The sequence below is a fragment of the Ceratotherium simum genome, chromosome 19 (assembly GCF_057802395.1).
Source record: "Ceratotherium simum simum isolate JZ-2026a chromosome 19, ASM5780239v1, whole genome shotgun sequence".
NCBI classification, from domain to species: Eukaryota; Metazoa; Chordata; class Mammalia; order Perissodactyla; family Rhinocerotidae; genus Ceratotherium; species Ceratotherium simum.
Window position 1 is genome coordinate 31,852,924 of NC_141918.1, and position 13,409 is coordinate 31,866,332.

At 40.4% G+C, this 13,409-nt stretch overlaps 1 protein-coding gene across 3 annotated transcripts in view; it reads right to left on the reverse strand.

Annotated features, from left to right (window-relative positions):
* Positions 1-13,409, reverse strand: part of PPIL6 (peptidylprolyl isomerase like 6) — a 30,662-nt gene that overhangs the window by 15,322 nt on the left and 1,931 nt on the right. The window contains exons 2-6 of one of the 3 annotated variants that reach the window (XM_004422197.3): positions 11,642-11,737; positions 8,492-8,680; positions 5,157-5,219; positions 4,911-5,058; positions 919-975 (exon numbers count right to left, since the gene is read on the reverse strand). In XM_004422197.3, the coding sequence (XP_004422254.1) occupies positions 919-975; positions 4,911-5,058; positions 5,157-5,219; positions 8,492-8,680; positions 11,642-11,737 (553 nt within the window). The other 2 variants (XM_087443986.1, XM_087443987.1) reach the window with 2 other exon arrangements.

Consider the following 13,409-nt stretch of genomic DNA (forward strand, 5'->3'; position numbering starts at 1 on the left):
AGGATCCCAACAGCAGTCTTAACAAGATGATTATCAAGCTACCAGTTCTAAGTATGAGAATGGCAAATTACAAGCCTTAAAAATATCAATTCCCTTTGACCCTACAATATTAATTCTAGGAATTTATCCTAAAGAAATAAAATAATTAGGCAAGTAAAAAAAAAAAAACGTATGTACAGTGGCTGGCCCGGTGGCACAAGCGGTTAAGTGCGTGTGCTCCACTGCGCCGGCCCAGGGTTCACCGGTTCAGATCCCGGGCGTGCACCGACACACCGCTGGGTAAGCCATGCGTGGCGGCATCCCATATAAAGTGGAGGAAAATGGGCATGGATGTTAGCCCAGGGCCAGTCTTCCTCAGCAAAAAAAAAAAAGAGGAGGATTGGCAGATGTTAGCATGGGGCTGATCTTCCTCACACACACAAAAAAAGAAAAACAAAAAGGAAAAAAAAAATGTATGTACAAAGCTGTTCTGGCCTGGACTGGGGTGCCTTCCCCCATATCCCATTTTTGGGTTTTTTTGTTTGTTTGTTTTTGGTGAGGAAGATTGGACCGGAGCTAACATCTGTTGCTAATCTTCCTCTTTTTGCTTGAGGAAGATTGTCCCTGAGCCAACATCTGTGCCAATCTTCCTCTATTTTTATGTGGGATGCCACCACAGCATGGCTTGATGAGCAGTGTGTATGTCCGTGCCTGGGATCTGACCCCACGAACCCCAGGCCACCAAAGCGGAGTGTGCGAACCCAACCACTATGCCACTAGGCCGGCCCCCCCATACCCCATTTTTAACTCCCACTTTTAGTATGTGCATTTGTAGGATGTTACCCCAAACACCATCTTACTTGGAATTGTGAATTGTCCTGTCCTAGTAAATCCAAATAATCAACTAATATATGACTGACAAAATGTAAAGATACATACCTTCAAATGTTGGTCCATAAATCGACTCTCCACCATCTCCTTTTCCAGCTGCTATATCTGAGAAATAACAATAAACAAACGTTAGAATTCTGGGACTAAAAAAGTGAGGACAATAATGGCAGGGGAAGAATGCTTTAAATTATGATTCCCCTTATACCAATGACTAGAGTTAAGTCACCTAATTGTTCAGTCTCTACCATGAAAATATTACTATAATGTTTTCACTTGTATTTTGTAACCACTTTCACATTTGTGATCCCATTTTTTCCTAATAACTCTCAGAGGTAGATTATATTATAATGCAAAACTTTGAAATGAGGAAGTATTAAATTATAATTGTGGTCACGATTTTAAAAAAATGTGTTCATAAAAATTCTGTTTACTTCACAAGTTATTCCATAGTCCATCTTGCTTTTCAGAAAAATGGAAAGATTAAACTGAGAGGAAATAGGAACAGTAAGATCTTTTTAGGACAAGAATAAAAATAGATGCTCTAAAAAGAATTAGTGTTCAAATTTTCATTCCTTGGAACCCTATAGTGATAACTCTCTTATTTATCCAGTATTGTGGAAATAAGGTTCCTCTGTAATGAAATGAGTTTTTTAAAAAAGGTATTTATATGACCTATTTTGTGTTACATGCATTACATGCATATTTTTGACTTAGGCAATGCTCCTACTGTAAAAATCTTCCATGCACAAGTTATTTTTTTCTCTATCCACAGCTAAAAGAGAAGCGAACTAACTCTGGTGAAAATAGAGGCCTCTGAGGTCTGTCTTCTGTCCCTCCGGCCTCCATCTGTACCTCTTTACTTCTTCAGCTCTCCAGTCCACCCTCTTTGAATAGTATGCAATAAACATCTGTTAAAGACTGTGCCTTTTTAACTCAGTATGAGCGATTTATCTGTAACAAAGGTGTGCTATTTTACAGAAATCTGATGCAACAGCAAGCATGTAGGGTTCATGCAGGACAAAGCATGTAGCATTTAAATTATTACTATTCATAAAGCTAGTTCAGAAGTTAATTGATAAACCTTAATTCTCCTATCCTACTCCGCCTGATACTCCGCCATGATTCACCCCAGAGCTCTCAGCAGCTCTCAGGAGCATAGTGCAGTGGCTGAAGGCTAAATCTGGGATTGGGGAAGTTGAGGGTCCCCCGGCACCAATTCCTTCAGATCCTAAAGTCTGCTTTGCTCAGGCAAATCGGCCCGTGTGGTTCCCTCCCCTTCTAACACTTAACCACCAGCAACTCTCCTTTGCCCCGTCTCTCCAACACCACGATTACTCTTGCCCTTTGCTTCAGATATCTTAGGTGAATACTGCATATCGAAACCATTTCAATCAGTGTTTAATATTTTTTGTGGCCATAACACACCCCCTCGAATTCAGCCTTGTATGTCTGATATTATTTCTATACTTCTGACAACAAATTTAGCAAAGCAGAATAGTGGTTAAAAGGAAACTTTAAAGTCAGGTGGTTTTGACTTAAATCTTGATGTTAGTTACCTTTTCCAAGCCTGTTTTCTCATCTGTATAGACGGGGATAATGGTAAGTGCCTCCCAGGTCATTCTGAGGATTAAATCAAGTCAGGTAGGTAGAGAACTTACTGTGGTGCCCGGCAGAGCATCATGCTCATTCATTCGTAGCTGTTATTATTGTGCAGCATCACAGGCTAATAGAATGCATCCTCTCATTATCATCATCTTCACCATCATTATGCTCAAGATGATGATGATGATGATGATACAATGTTTTCAACTATATCTCAAGAGGTCCTTCTGAAGGCAGTAGGCCTTGTGGGAGCCATAGAGAGAGAATCCCACCCAAGGGGCTTAACGACTTGATATCTTCTTTAATTTTGTACTTTAGAAATGAATAGAATGTATGTTTCCTGTTTAACTATCTGTTCATTCATTCATTGATTCATTCCTTTACCAAATACTTTTCAGGCACTGTTCTCGATCCTGTCGATGCAACAATGAACAAAATACATAAAGACCACATGGAACTTATATTCTAGCTTATATTATATTATTAATATTATATATTATATGATCTAACTTACATTAATTAATATTAAATATTAATAGTATGTCTGGTGGTGACCAGTCCTAGGAAGAAAAATAAAGCAGGCTGAGGGGATAGGAGAGCAGCAGGGAAGGGGGTGAGGAGAGGTGTGTGGAGAGGAAGGTGGCAGTTTTCAATAGGGTGGTCAGGTAAGTCCTTGCTGAGATGAACTCTGGACAAAAATCAGAAACAGATCAAGGAAGCAAGGGGATGTCTGGAAGAACAGATGAGTGGAGTGTGTCCTGGGCAAAAGAAACGACAAAAGACCTCAAGGCACACATGTGCTTGATGTGCTTAAGGAACAGCAAGGAGGCCAGGGTGGGGAGCGGAGTGAGTAAGGGGAAGGTGTCAGAAGATGGGATGGGGCGGGGAGGAGTCAAGACTGCGTAGGGCCTGTTGATCCCAAAGGGCAAGTGATAGTGCCTAGAAGCATCCTAAGGCAAAACCAAATTTAGCTCCTGTACTCCAAAATTCTACACACAGCCCTGTGGGAGTCTGACATCTGAAGAGGGAAAAACGTTTACAGAGCTTGGCACTTCCAATATACCATGTCATTGAATCCTCACCACACCCTGTGATATTATAATTATCCCCATTTTATGATTTAAGAAACCGATTCAGAGATGCTAAGTGCCTTATCCAAGGTGGTACAACTTGTATGTATCAGTCTGGATTTGAATCTAGTAATCAGAACTTTTTTCCAAATTGTCCTTAACATTGCTGCCTCGCTGTTTGAAAACACGACCCAAGATCTGTGCCCTTTGCAATTTGGAAATTTTACTTCAAATAAATAAACAAATAACATGACCTACTTTTCCCAAATCTTGCTCTGGGCCTTGGGAGGAGGTCTAACCAAAAACCCAGAACAAAACAAAAAAGAACATAACATCTGGGAGCCCAGCACATAAGAGTCCACACTGAACTAAGTATGGAGAGACCCTGATATTGGCCCCCTTGAGGACTGTTTTATACTAACAAAAATTGGAAACAATCTAAATGTTCACCAATGGGCAAGTAATTAAATTGATATAGCAATATGATGAGAAATTAGGCAGACCCTAAAAATTTGATATGTTTATGTATATTGATATATGAAGATAAATACCATAATAAGTGGAAAAATAATGAAGTTAGCAGTACTGGTGATATGATCTCATTTTGGAGAAACTGAGGGAAAAATAGCTGATTTACATATAAGATGCTTGGATTAAATCTACATTTTTCTCCTCAGCAGCCTCTGAATGTTCCAGATGGTAGAGAAATAATTAAACATTATTAATCTAAGCCTCTGCATATTTCATCAAGTTCAAGCAAATCTCCTTCCACACTAAGCCAATTATTTTTAAACTGCTGCCTGATTGCTCTCAATGGGATACCTCCCAAAAGGCCTCCAAAATTTAATTTTGTGCTATTAGTCAGGCATCTAGTCTGTGTAAGGCCAAAGGATTGACCTGAAAAGAAAGCAAAAATGGAGACCAAAATGCTTTAGATCTGACTTTTCAGTTGTAACAGTTTACATCTTTGATGAGAAATAAGTTGTTTTCCACTTATTCTATATTCAAATTCCCACCTTAATATGTTTCTTAAAAGCACTGTATTTTCTAGGTACTCTTATTTATTTAGCATTTAAAATTACATTTTGATTAAAAAAATGTTATCCTTCTTTTTTATATCACTTTTTAGTTTGGAATATTCCTGGTAACATACTTTAGATTTGTTTATTTTAATAATTAGGGAATTTTTAAAAAGAGCATGAATATCTTAATTCATCATTTGGCCATATAAAACATCCTTTAAATATATATAACATCTAATATTAAATATATCTAATTCTATATGCATTTCACAAAGGTAGATAAACAAAACTTTGGATGTTCTAATTTAATGTTGCAATTAAGTTGTACTTAAGACTTTAAACTCACCTCCGCCTTGTATCCAGCCATTCCGTACCACTCGATGAAAGATTGAACCTGCATAATGTAGCCTGATGCCACTTTGAGAATATCCTGCTTTTCCTGTGCACAAGACCTGGAAATTTTTACATGTTTTGGGACATACATCACAGTAGAGCTGCAAAACAAAGATTAAAGATTTCAAAGATTAAATATTTAACATTCTGACAGTTATAGATTCCCACCTTTCCCAACAACAACAAAAAACCATCTTACCTCAAAAATCAATCTTCCAATTGGATAAAAATCAATAGAAATGTCCAAGAACACAAAATCATGCTATTAAAATTCAGGAGAAAAAGATAATACAGGTCAATATCTTGGAAGAAGGTTTTCAAAATGACCACAAATAGAATAATGTTTTCAGTGATAAGATGTCAACAACATTAACAGTAGATAATGTAACAGCAAAATTAAAAGAATGACTTAAAGAAGTTTGTTTCATTTTATTATAGCAAGTCTGTATAACCTAAATACACTTTTTAAAACCCTTCAGTAGCGAAGCTTTGAATGATATTAACCAATCATGCAAGACCAAGAACACATGGCCTAGATATCTACCACATCACAAACTAGGTGTGGAAAGGAACACTAGTCCCTCTGGGAAAAGAAACAGACTGGGAACTCTTTTCTTTCCTGAGTAATTTTGAGAAAGGATTCAATGTGAGCACCATGGATTTGGTTACTATGTGTTCTGAATTTTCAGAGATAGCGCAGATCAGCTAACCAGAGCCAGGCCACAGCCTTTCTGAGTGGGAAAATAAGGCCACCATATCCATAGGAGGTGCAGTACCGGGGTAGGGAAGAGAGGATGCGGTGCTTTTGAGTTATTTCAGTCATGTCCTCATGTTCCCAGAGGCCCCCAGCTCTTGTTTTCAATTGACATCCTTTCTGGTAGAGACAACTAACATTTGTGGGACTTTGTCTAACCCTACAAAGAGGCATCCAAAATGAAAATCTAGTCTCCATCACAGTAGCATGCATTCAGGGAGCAGAGCACATCTAATGGAACACATTTCAGTACATAAAAATGCTGCCTGATATAACAAGGTACATAATTTGCCCTGCCCTATTTCTTAATAGTCTAGGAAACATAAATGAAATCATTTTAAAATGGATCATTATTTTATGTCACTCTAACTTTTTTCTTTTTTTTTAATTAAAAGACTGAAATAATATTGTGCTATCTGGCATCCAGGAATGAAGTATTACATCCATACTAATTATAATTAATTTGTTTGTGCCTCTCAGCTTCTGTGCTACAAGTTCTTAATTATAAAAGAATATTATAACTTTAGAATAAGAGGTATAATATAGTAAAATTCACAGGCTTAATAGGAAAAAAAAGGATATACTGGAAATCATGACTGACTTAGGAAATGAGTAAGTCCATTCAGGTATCATTAAACTTCCATGTGCATCAACATATTATCTTTATGCGGTTGTCAAGAGTAGATAATTCTAAAAATTCCAATGAAAAGAGAGCAAATGAATGCGACACAAGGTAATGTTGCCTCGCAGCCAACCATGCAAATGTAATTGTCTCATATATGGTTCCAACCCAGAAGTAAACAAGTCCCTGGGTTTTACTCAGCAAGAAAAATCTAGTCTCTGCACAAAAAATCCAAGGATTTTCTCTGGAATCTAGGTCCTCTCTCACTGCCACTAATTAATTCAGGCTGTCATTATCTCTAGCCCACATGACTACAGCAGCTTTCCAAATGGCCGCCCTGCCACAAAGCTTTCCCCACTCCACCCTGTTTCTGTACAGCCCTAAGTTTTTCCAAAAAAGCAAAGAGGATTATGTCATAATCTTTATGAAAAGTTCTGTTGGCTCAGCTGCCTTCTGGATAAAATCTAACTCCTTAGTTCAGAATGGACAGTCAGTTCAACGTTTCTTTAGTGGATCTGTTTGGGTTTTTTCCTACTTGACATCTGACCACTCTTCCTATTTGGGGAACTCCCCACAGGGCCCCACCACCCTCTAAAGCAGCTCAGGGGCCAGATGCTCCCCCTCCCCATCCTGTGAGAGCCAGGGTGTGGGGATATGACCCGGACTCGACTAGTCAGGCTCTCCTGCCTGGGGCCTTGGATCTCCAGGGAGTGACACAAGGAGGTGAGAAGTTATTCTCTGCGAAGGCCGCTGTGCCAGCTCCACCAGCAGGCACCCGTGGCAGCATCCCGGCTGCACACTCCTGGGGCGCGACTCTGGCCATGTTTTCCTGCTGCCAGGCCTCCCTTGGTTCTCACCTGCTTTCCAAAGCTGGTTCTCCAGCTTTCCCGTCAATTGTGAGGTTACCAACATCCTTTCAATACAGACCTTTTCTCCTAAGGTAATCAGAGTAGCTTGGTATTGTTGGCACCAAGAATCTTGACATACTCTCATTTTCCCAGCCTCGTTTCCCACTAATTCTGGCCTCCCTGTTGTCCCCTGCCATTCACAGTGTACTCCATGTACTTCTAGACTCCTGTCCCTTTGGGAATTAACTGGTATGAACATTAAATTCCTCCCCAGACCCCAGAGTTTCTAGCATTTTCCAAGTGCATTGTTTATTCAACCAAACATTCACTGAGCACCTGGTATGTTTCAGATTCTGTTCCAGGCAGTGGTTAAACGAGGATGAACAAGACAAGATCTTTGCCTCTGCACAGCTCAGATCCTAGCACTGGGTCTTTCTGTGGGCACAGGCTACCCTGGGCATGCAATGATTTTCAGCATGTGGTAGTTGTTGCTACAAGGTTTCTGAGCAAAATTACAAAGTACTTTTACCTCTATTGCCATTTCACCCTGATGTCTTTCTCTCGCCTTCTGGACTTCAAGTTTCATGACTGTCCTCAGCCATTGGAAACCTCCCCAATGCCATAGCTTGTCTAGTCCTGCTCTTGCCAACTGTGTGTCATGCTTTAAAACGTCACCTTTCTTCTCAATTAGACTTTCCATTCTTTCCGTGCAGTAGCTCTCACTTAGGTGTTAGAAAGTATGAATTAAAATATTTCATACTAAATGTGAATGAATGATGGACTCGACCTTTTCTGAGAGGGGTGTCTTTAGTCATGCGTCGCTTAATGACGAGGCTATGCTCTGAGAAATGCATCGTTGGGTGATTTCGTCGTTGTGCAAACATCATAGAGTATACTTACACAAACCTAGATGGGATAGCCTACTCACACCTAGGCTATACGGTACTAATCTTACAGGACTACCATCATATATGTGGTCCATCATTGACAGAAACGTGATTATGTGGCACATGACTGTATATTTTAAAATGGATGATAACTAATGGGGAATAAGGATGTTGAACAGGGATGTTCTTCTCCTCTGTGTGGTCCGCCTGCTGTGAGATATGCTTGCTTTACATACCACCGAGCTGAACCTGCCATATTACAATCCTTTACAATTGAATCGTAATGGTACAATCACTGGAAACTTAAAACCTGGTCTCCTGCTCTTTTATATCTCCTTTTGTTAGAATATCAGTAATTAATGCTGAATCAATATAAATGATCTAAGATTCCACCATTTTGCTTTAAAAATTAGTGTAACTTGCCTTGGTGTCTCTTAAGAATTTAGCAGAATAATCCATAGTAAGTGCCTCATAAAGTGCCTGGGGCTTGAAATCAACTATATCCCACACCTTGTGGGCCCATTTCTGAAGATCAAGTGCATCGCCCAGGAGCTGATCATTAACAAAACACATCACGTAGGAAGAATATTCCCAGATTTCATTCCTGAGTTCCTGTAAAGGAAAAGGAGCAAAAAAATGTAATGAGGAAAAAAACACCACAAAAAAACCCCATAAGCCAGAGCTTGGGATCAACTCTAGGACTGAATCTTTAAAAAATACATTTTTTGCCATCTTTCAGAATTTTGCTCTCAAAAAGAATTTAAGGGCATTTTCAAGAATCTGCTATCACTGAAAGCAAAGAATGACTTAAAAGTCATCTTAACAATGGTACAATCATAGAAAACAGATGGTAATCTGGTAATAAGAATCTGTGTGTAGCATACTTGTTATATTAACTTGAAGACCAAAAGCAGCCTCTGGCCTCATTTCTGAAGCACATTTGACCTTGTGCATACGTGGAAAGGTTAGTGGTTCTGAGTCATACGTGGTTTTCAAGGCCAGGGATCAAAACAATACTTTTTTGACAGAGTGGGGTCAGGGTGAGGAAATGCCTCCTGAGGGCCAATCAGGGGCAGTGAGGAAGGTAATGCACATTTCTCAACACTTTTAAGTCTTAAGCCCCTCAAAATAAAGTGTTAGTGTTTTCATCCACACAACACTGACATTCACCCTCCTAAATCCCAGTGTGTGGCCATTGAGTAATGTCCCCTCTGAGGAGATCTGGCTTATTATTACCCAGCGCCAGTCCTGGCAGAACCATGAATGATTTGGGACAATTATTCTCCAATTTTAGCAGGCAATCAGAATTACAGATTCCTGAGCCCCACCTGAGTTTCTGATTCTGGGATGGGGCCTGAGAATTTGCATTTCTGACAAAACCCCAGGAGATGCTGATTCTGCTGGTCTGGAGACCGCATGTGGAGAGATGCTGGTTTGGGGAACAGTTTGCCTTCAGCTTGCCAACGTGCTCCACTCCCAGCTCCTCTCCCAAGGGATTTCATGTCCTATTGCTCACTTCTCATGCTCTTATCAAAACCTGCTTCAGAGAAGAGAATAAACTTATTCATGCTGGACTGTAAACCACTGATAGAGCCTATGGGTCAATACTCCCCAGAATGTTTGAATTTACCAGTATTACCATATTTTATAAGACACAAAACTTTAAAAAGGGGAGAAAAAGTTTAATTGCAAATATTTTAGTTAGCCTCGTGGGAGAAATGCGGTAGAAGGTACACTTTATTCAGAGGCTGAAGATGTAGATACCTTGTCTCATGATAACAGCCTAGATCCAGCAGTTTCTAGGGCTTTCCAGCACTAAGATGTATGATGCTGCCTTTTTTGGAGGGGAAAGAAAGGCCTTTCCAAAGGTCCTGAAGTCATCCCTCAGGGGTGGCATTACATTCTGCTGAAGCATGAGGCCAGCCAGACCTAACCTCAAATGTGCTAAGAAGCAGTACGTGTAACACAAGACATGACGCTTACATTGAAGAAGGACAAAAAGCTGGCCTGAAAGGGAAGAAAAGGTTAAAGGGACAAGTATCCAGGAGATGAGGGTGGGAGAGGGAAGAAAGGAAGGAAAAGGAATAAAGAATAGGTGGAAAGCAGCAGCAATGATTACCCAGAAAGCCTCATGCAGGCCTCACGAGAAAAGCAGAAGGAAAAGAACAGAACACATCTCAAGGACAGTCACCTAGGCCGTAGAGGGCAGGAAACCGCAGAATGGAATCCATGCCAATCTTGAAGAGGATGGTGGGAGAATGTAAGAGGAGTGGGTGCAGACCACAAAGCAGGAGATCATGGCTCTGTGTGGGTGGCGAGCACGACGCTGGTAGGCAGTATAATAAGTTTAACGATAAAAATTATGAGAAACATTGTTTTATGTCAGGGTGACCAACTGTCACAGTTTGCCTAGGACTGTCCCAGCTTTAGCACTGAAATTCCTGCGTCCCAGCAAACTCCTCAGCCCCAGGCAAACCACTGGTCACCCTAGTTCTTGTAAGTATTAGAGTTAATATATATAAATCCTTAGTATAGTGTCTGGCATATAATAAGCACCATATATAAGTGTTTACCATGGTTCTATTTGAATTCCAATGAAACTGTATTATGGCTATGAAGATAGCGTGAGACTTAACAAGTGGTGTTCTTGACTCAGTCTTGCACGGTTCATGTGACTGAGCAGAGTGTGAAGTGGTCGTGTAAAGCAACACTATCTACATGATAACCACAGGATCACGGGACATCCTTCTGCAACCAAGCACAGAGCAGTCGCAACTGCTGTGGTCAGGGGACATAGGATTTCATCAGCCACTGGGGAGGTGGGGTGAGGCAGGGAAACCAGGACTGGGACCCTCTACAGGACTGGGCCAGGGGTGATAAGCGGGAGGCGTACCCCACCCCAGCCTCCCCCCTCAACACAAGACATTGCTGAGCCTGGATGCCACCTTAGAATCCCTCATATCACATGCTCCAGGCAGCATTACCAACTGATGAGGGTTGATGCCCAAGAGGAAATCTATCTGCCACTCCTGGATAAGCTCTGCTAGCCCTAGGGTCTGGGGTCCTCCAGGGTACCACTAGAGGAGAGAATGCAGGGAAGGAAGCGGCAATGAGGACAAGGCTACTCTCTGGGAACTTAGTGCCTGTCATCAGAGCTCCCCTAGGCAATAGGCCCACACAAGCCTCCCGCTGTGTCTGTGCTGCACACACCAAAACCTTTCAGAGTTAGGGCCAAGAAGAGTGCCAGGCCACAGTGACCTGAGTGCCAGGGCATCACAGGAAGTGTATGATGTGCTAGGAAGGGAGGGGTAGCCATCCGCAGGGGTGAATAGCAGCACTGAGAGTTTAAAACTTACCTTCATCACATGCCTTCCAAAAGAAAATCCTGTAAATGTTTTACTTTTTCCTAAAATCAGCCTGGTAAATGATTGAAATAATTTAGGAAAAGTGCATACGTTAGAGAAATAAAATCTAGTTGCACTGAAATTACTCCTTCACTTTTTCCAAAACAACGCATAGGTCAATAATTCAGGCAAAACTTTGCTCATTCCCCAAACCCCAAATATCCTTTACCCTTTTTTTCTCCTGTACATATTGATTCCATGCAAATTCTTGAAGAGGAACTATTACAGGATCTTCAAATTTGGATGGATAATTACTCTTCAGACTCTAGGTTTCAAAATAGAATAATCATTTTAGAGTAAGTTCTCTTTTAAAGTAGAAATCATTTCCCTCAATTTTTATGGGGTCTCCAAGAAGTTTTATTCAATGCACACCCAGGCCACACAGTCTGGCCTAGATGCCCCTTCCCTGCTCCCAGAGGCCCCTGTACTTACCTCCATTAAGTCACTCCTCAGTCTACACTGGGGCTCTGGCTTATTTGTCTCTTACCGGTAGGGAATAAACTTCTTGAGGGCAAAGACTATGTCTTAGTTTTCCTATATTCCCACTGGCCTTAACATTTGGCATATAATGGACCATTCACACACAACAACTGAATAAACAAATAAATGAGTTTATGCCAAAAGTTTTGTGATCTGCCATGTTCTTTTAGGACCAGTTTTTCCTAAATTTAACTCTTACTAAACCTCAGTGGATCTACAAATACTTTTAACTAAAATTGTTATTTCTTTAATTCACTGATATATGGAAAATGGCCAAAAGGATATTGTTGTGGTTATACCTCTTGGAAAAAAGAGAAGTAAATACTAAATATTTTTGGTTTAGATATTGAGCATGTATTGATTTAACATATATTGTTTTGTCTATATGAATCAGAGAAAATTCTTACTGATTACTCATCTCTGTCAAAAAAAAAAAGTTTTGGTTCCTGATATGTTAACACTTTGCATCCTCCTAAAGCAAGAGAAGGCAGCTGAGGCAATAACAATCAGGCCAACCCTTTCTGAGTGGGTCTGAGGAGTAGATGGGCCAACAGGGAAAAGTGACAGCTGGCCACTCCAGTTGTGATCTAAGAGGACACTGGCCTGGCACACTCCATCAGGGCTGGATACTCCAGAGGGGAGAAAGCCAGGATGTGAGTGTATCCTGCCTTGGAACCAGGGGTAGCAGAAGAGGGCAATAGCAATCTGGCCATTTCCTTCTTAGACTACTATACCCAACCAACAGATGGGGTGTCCTTTTCTCAGTTCCAGTGTCTGAGGCAATCATGCAAGATGACTGATGTTTCTAACTGAGGGACCACCTGAAATAACTAATGAGCCCAATAGTTTTCAAATTAAGCATACACAATCATATTTTCTTCATAATTTAGTGTTTGTTCTAGAATGGACTACATCCAAATTAGAATATATGTAATACCTAATCTTACTCTTACAAATCTAAATGCGTGTCAGTTAATTAGGCATTCAGGATTGCTCACAAATGATCATGTTGGGAATATATTCAAGGATCCTTTATTAAGATAGAAATAACTGAATTTACATTGATATATTTTCATATTCAAATAGAGCTACAGTAGGCAAAAGCTTAAGAAAGGGAAAATGTAACATTCTTAATATAATAAAGACATTGTTTTTCTTGACTTAGTGTCCTCTGCATCAGAGGTTGGTGAACTGTGGCCCACAGGCCAAATTTGGCCCACTGCCTGTTTGGTAAGACCTGAGAGCTAAGAATAATTTTTAGATTTTTCAACAGTTGAAAAAAACAAAAGAATCATATTTCATGTCATGTGAAATTATATGCAAGTCAAATTTTAGTGTCCATAATAAAGTTTTATGGGGAAACCACCATTCATTTACATACTGTCTGTGGCTGCTTTTGCCCAAGGACAGAGTTAAGCAGTTGTGAATGAGAGAGCCTGTGGCACTGAAGGCCTAAT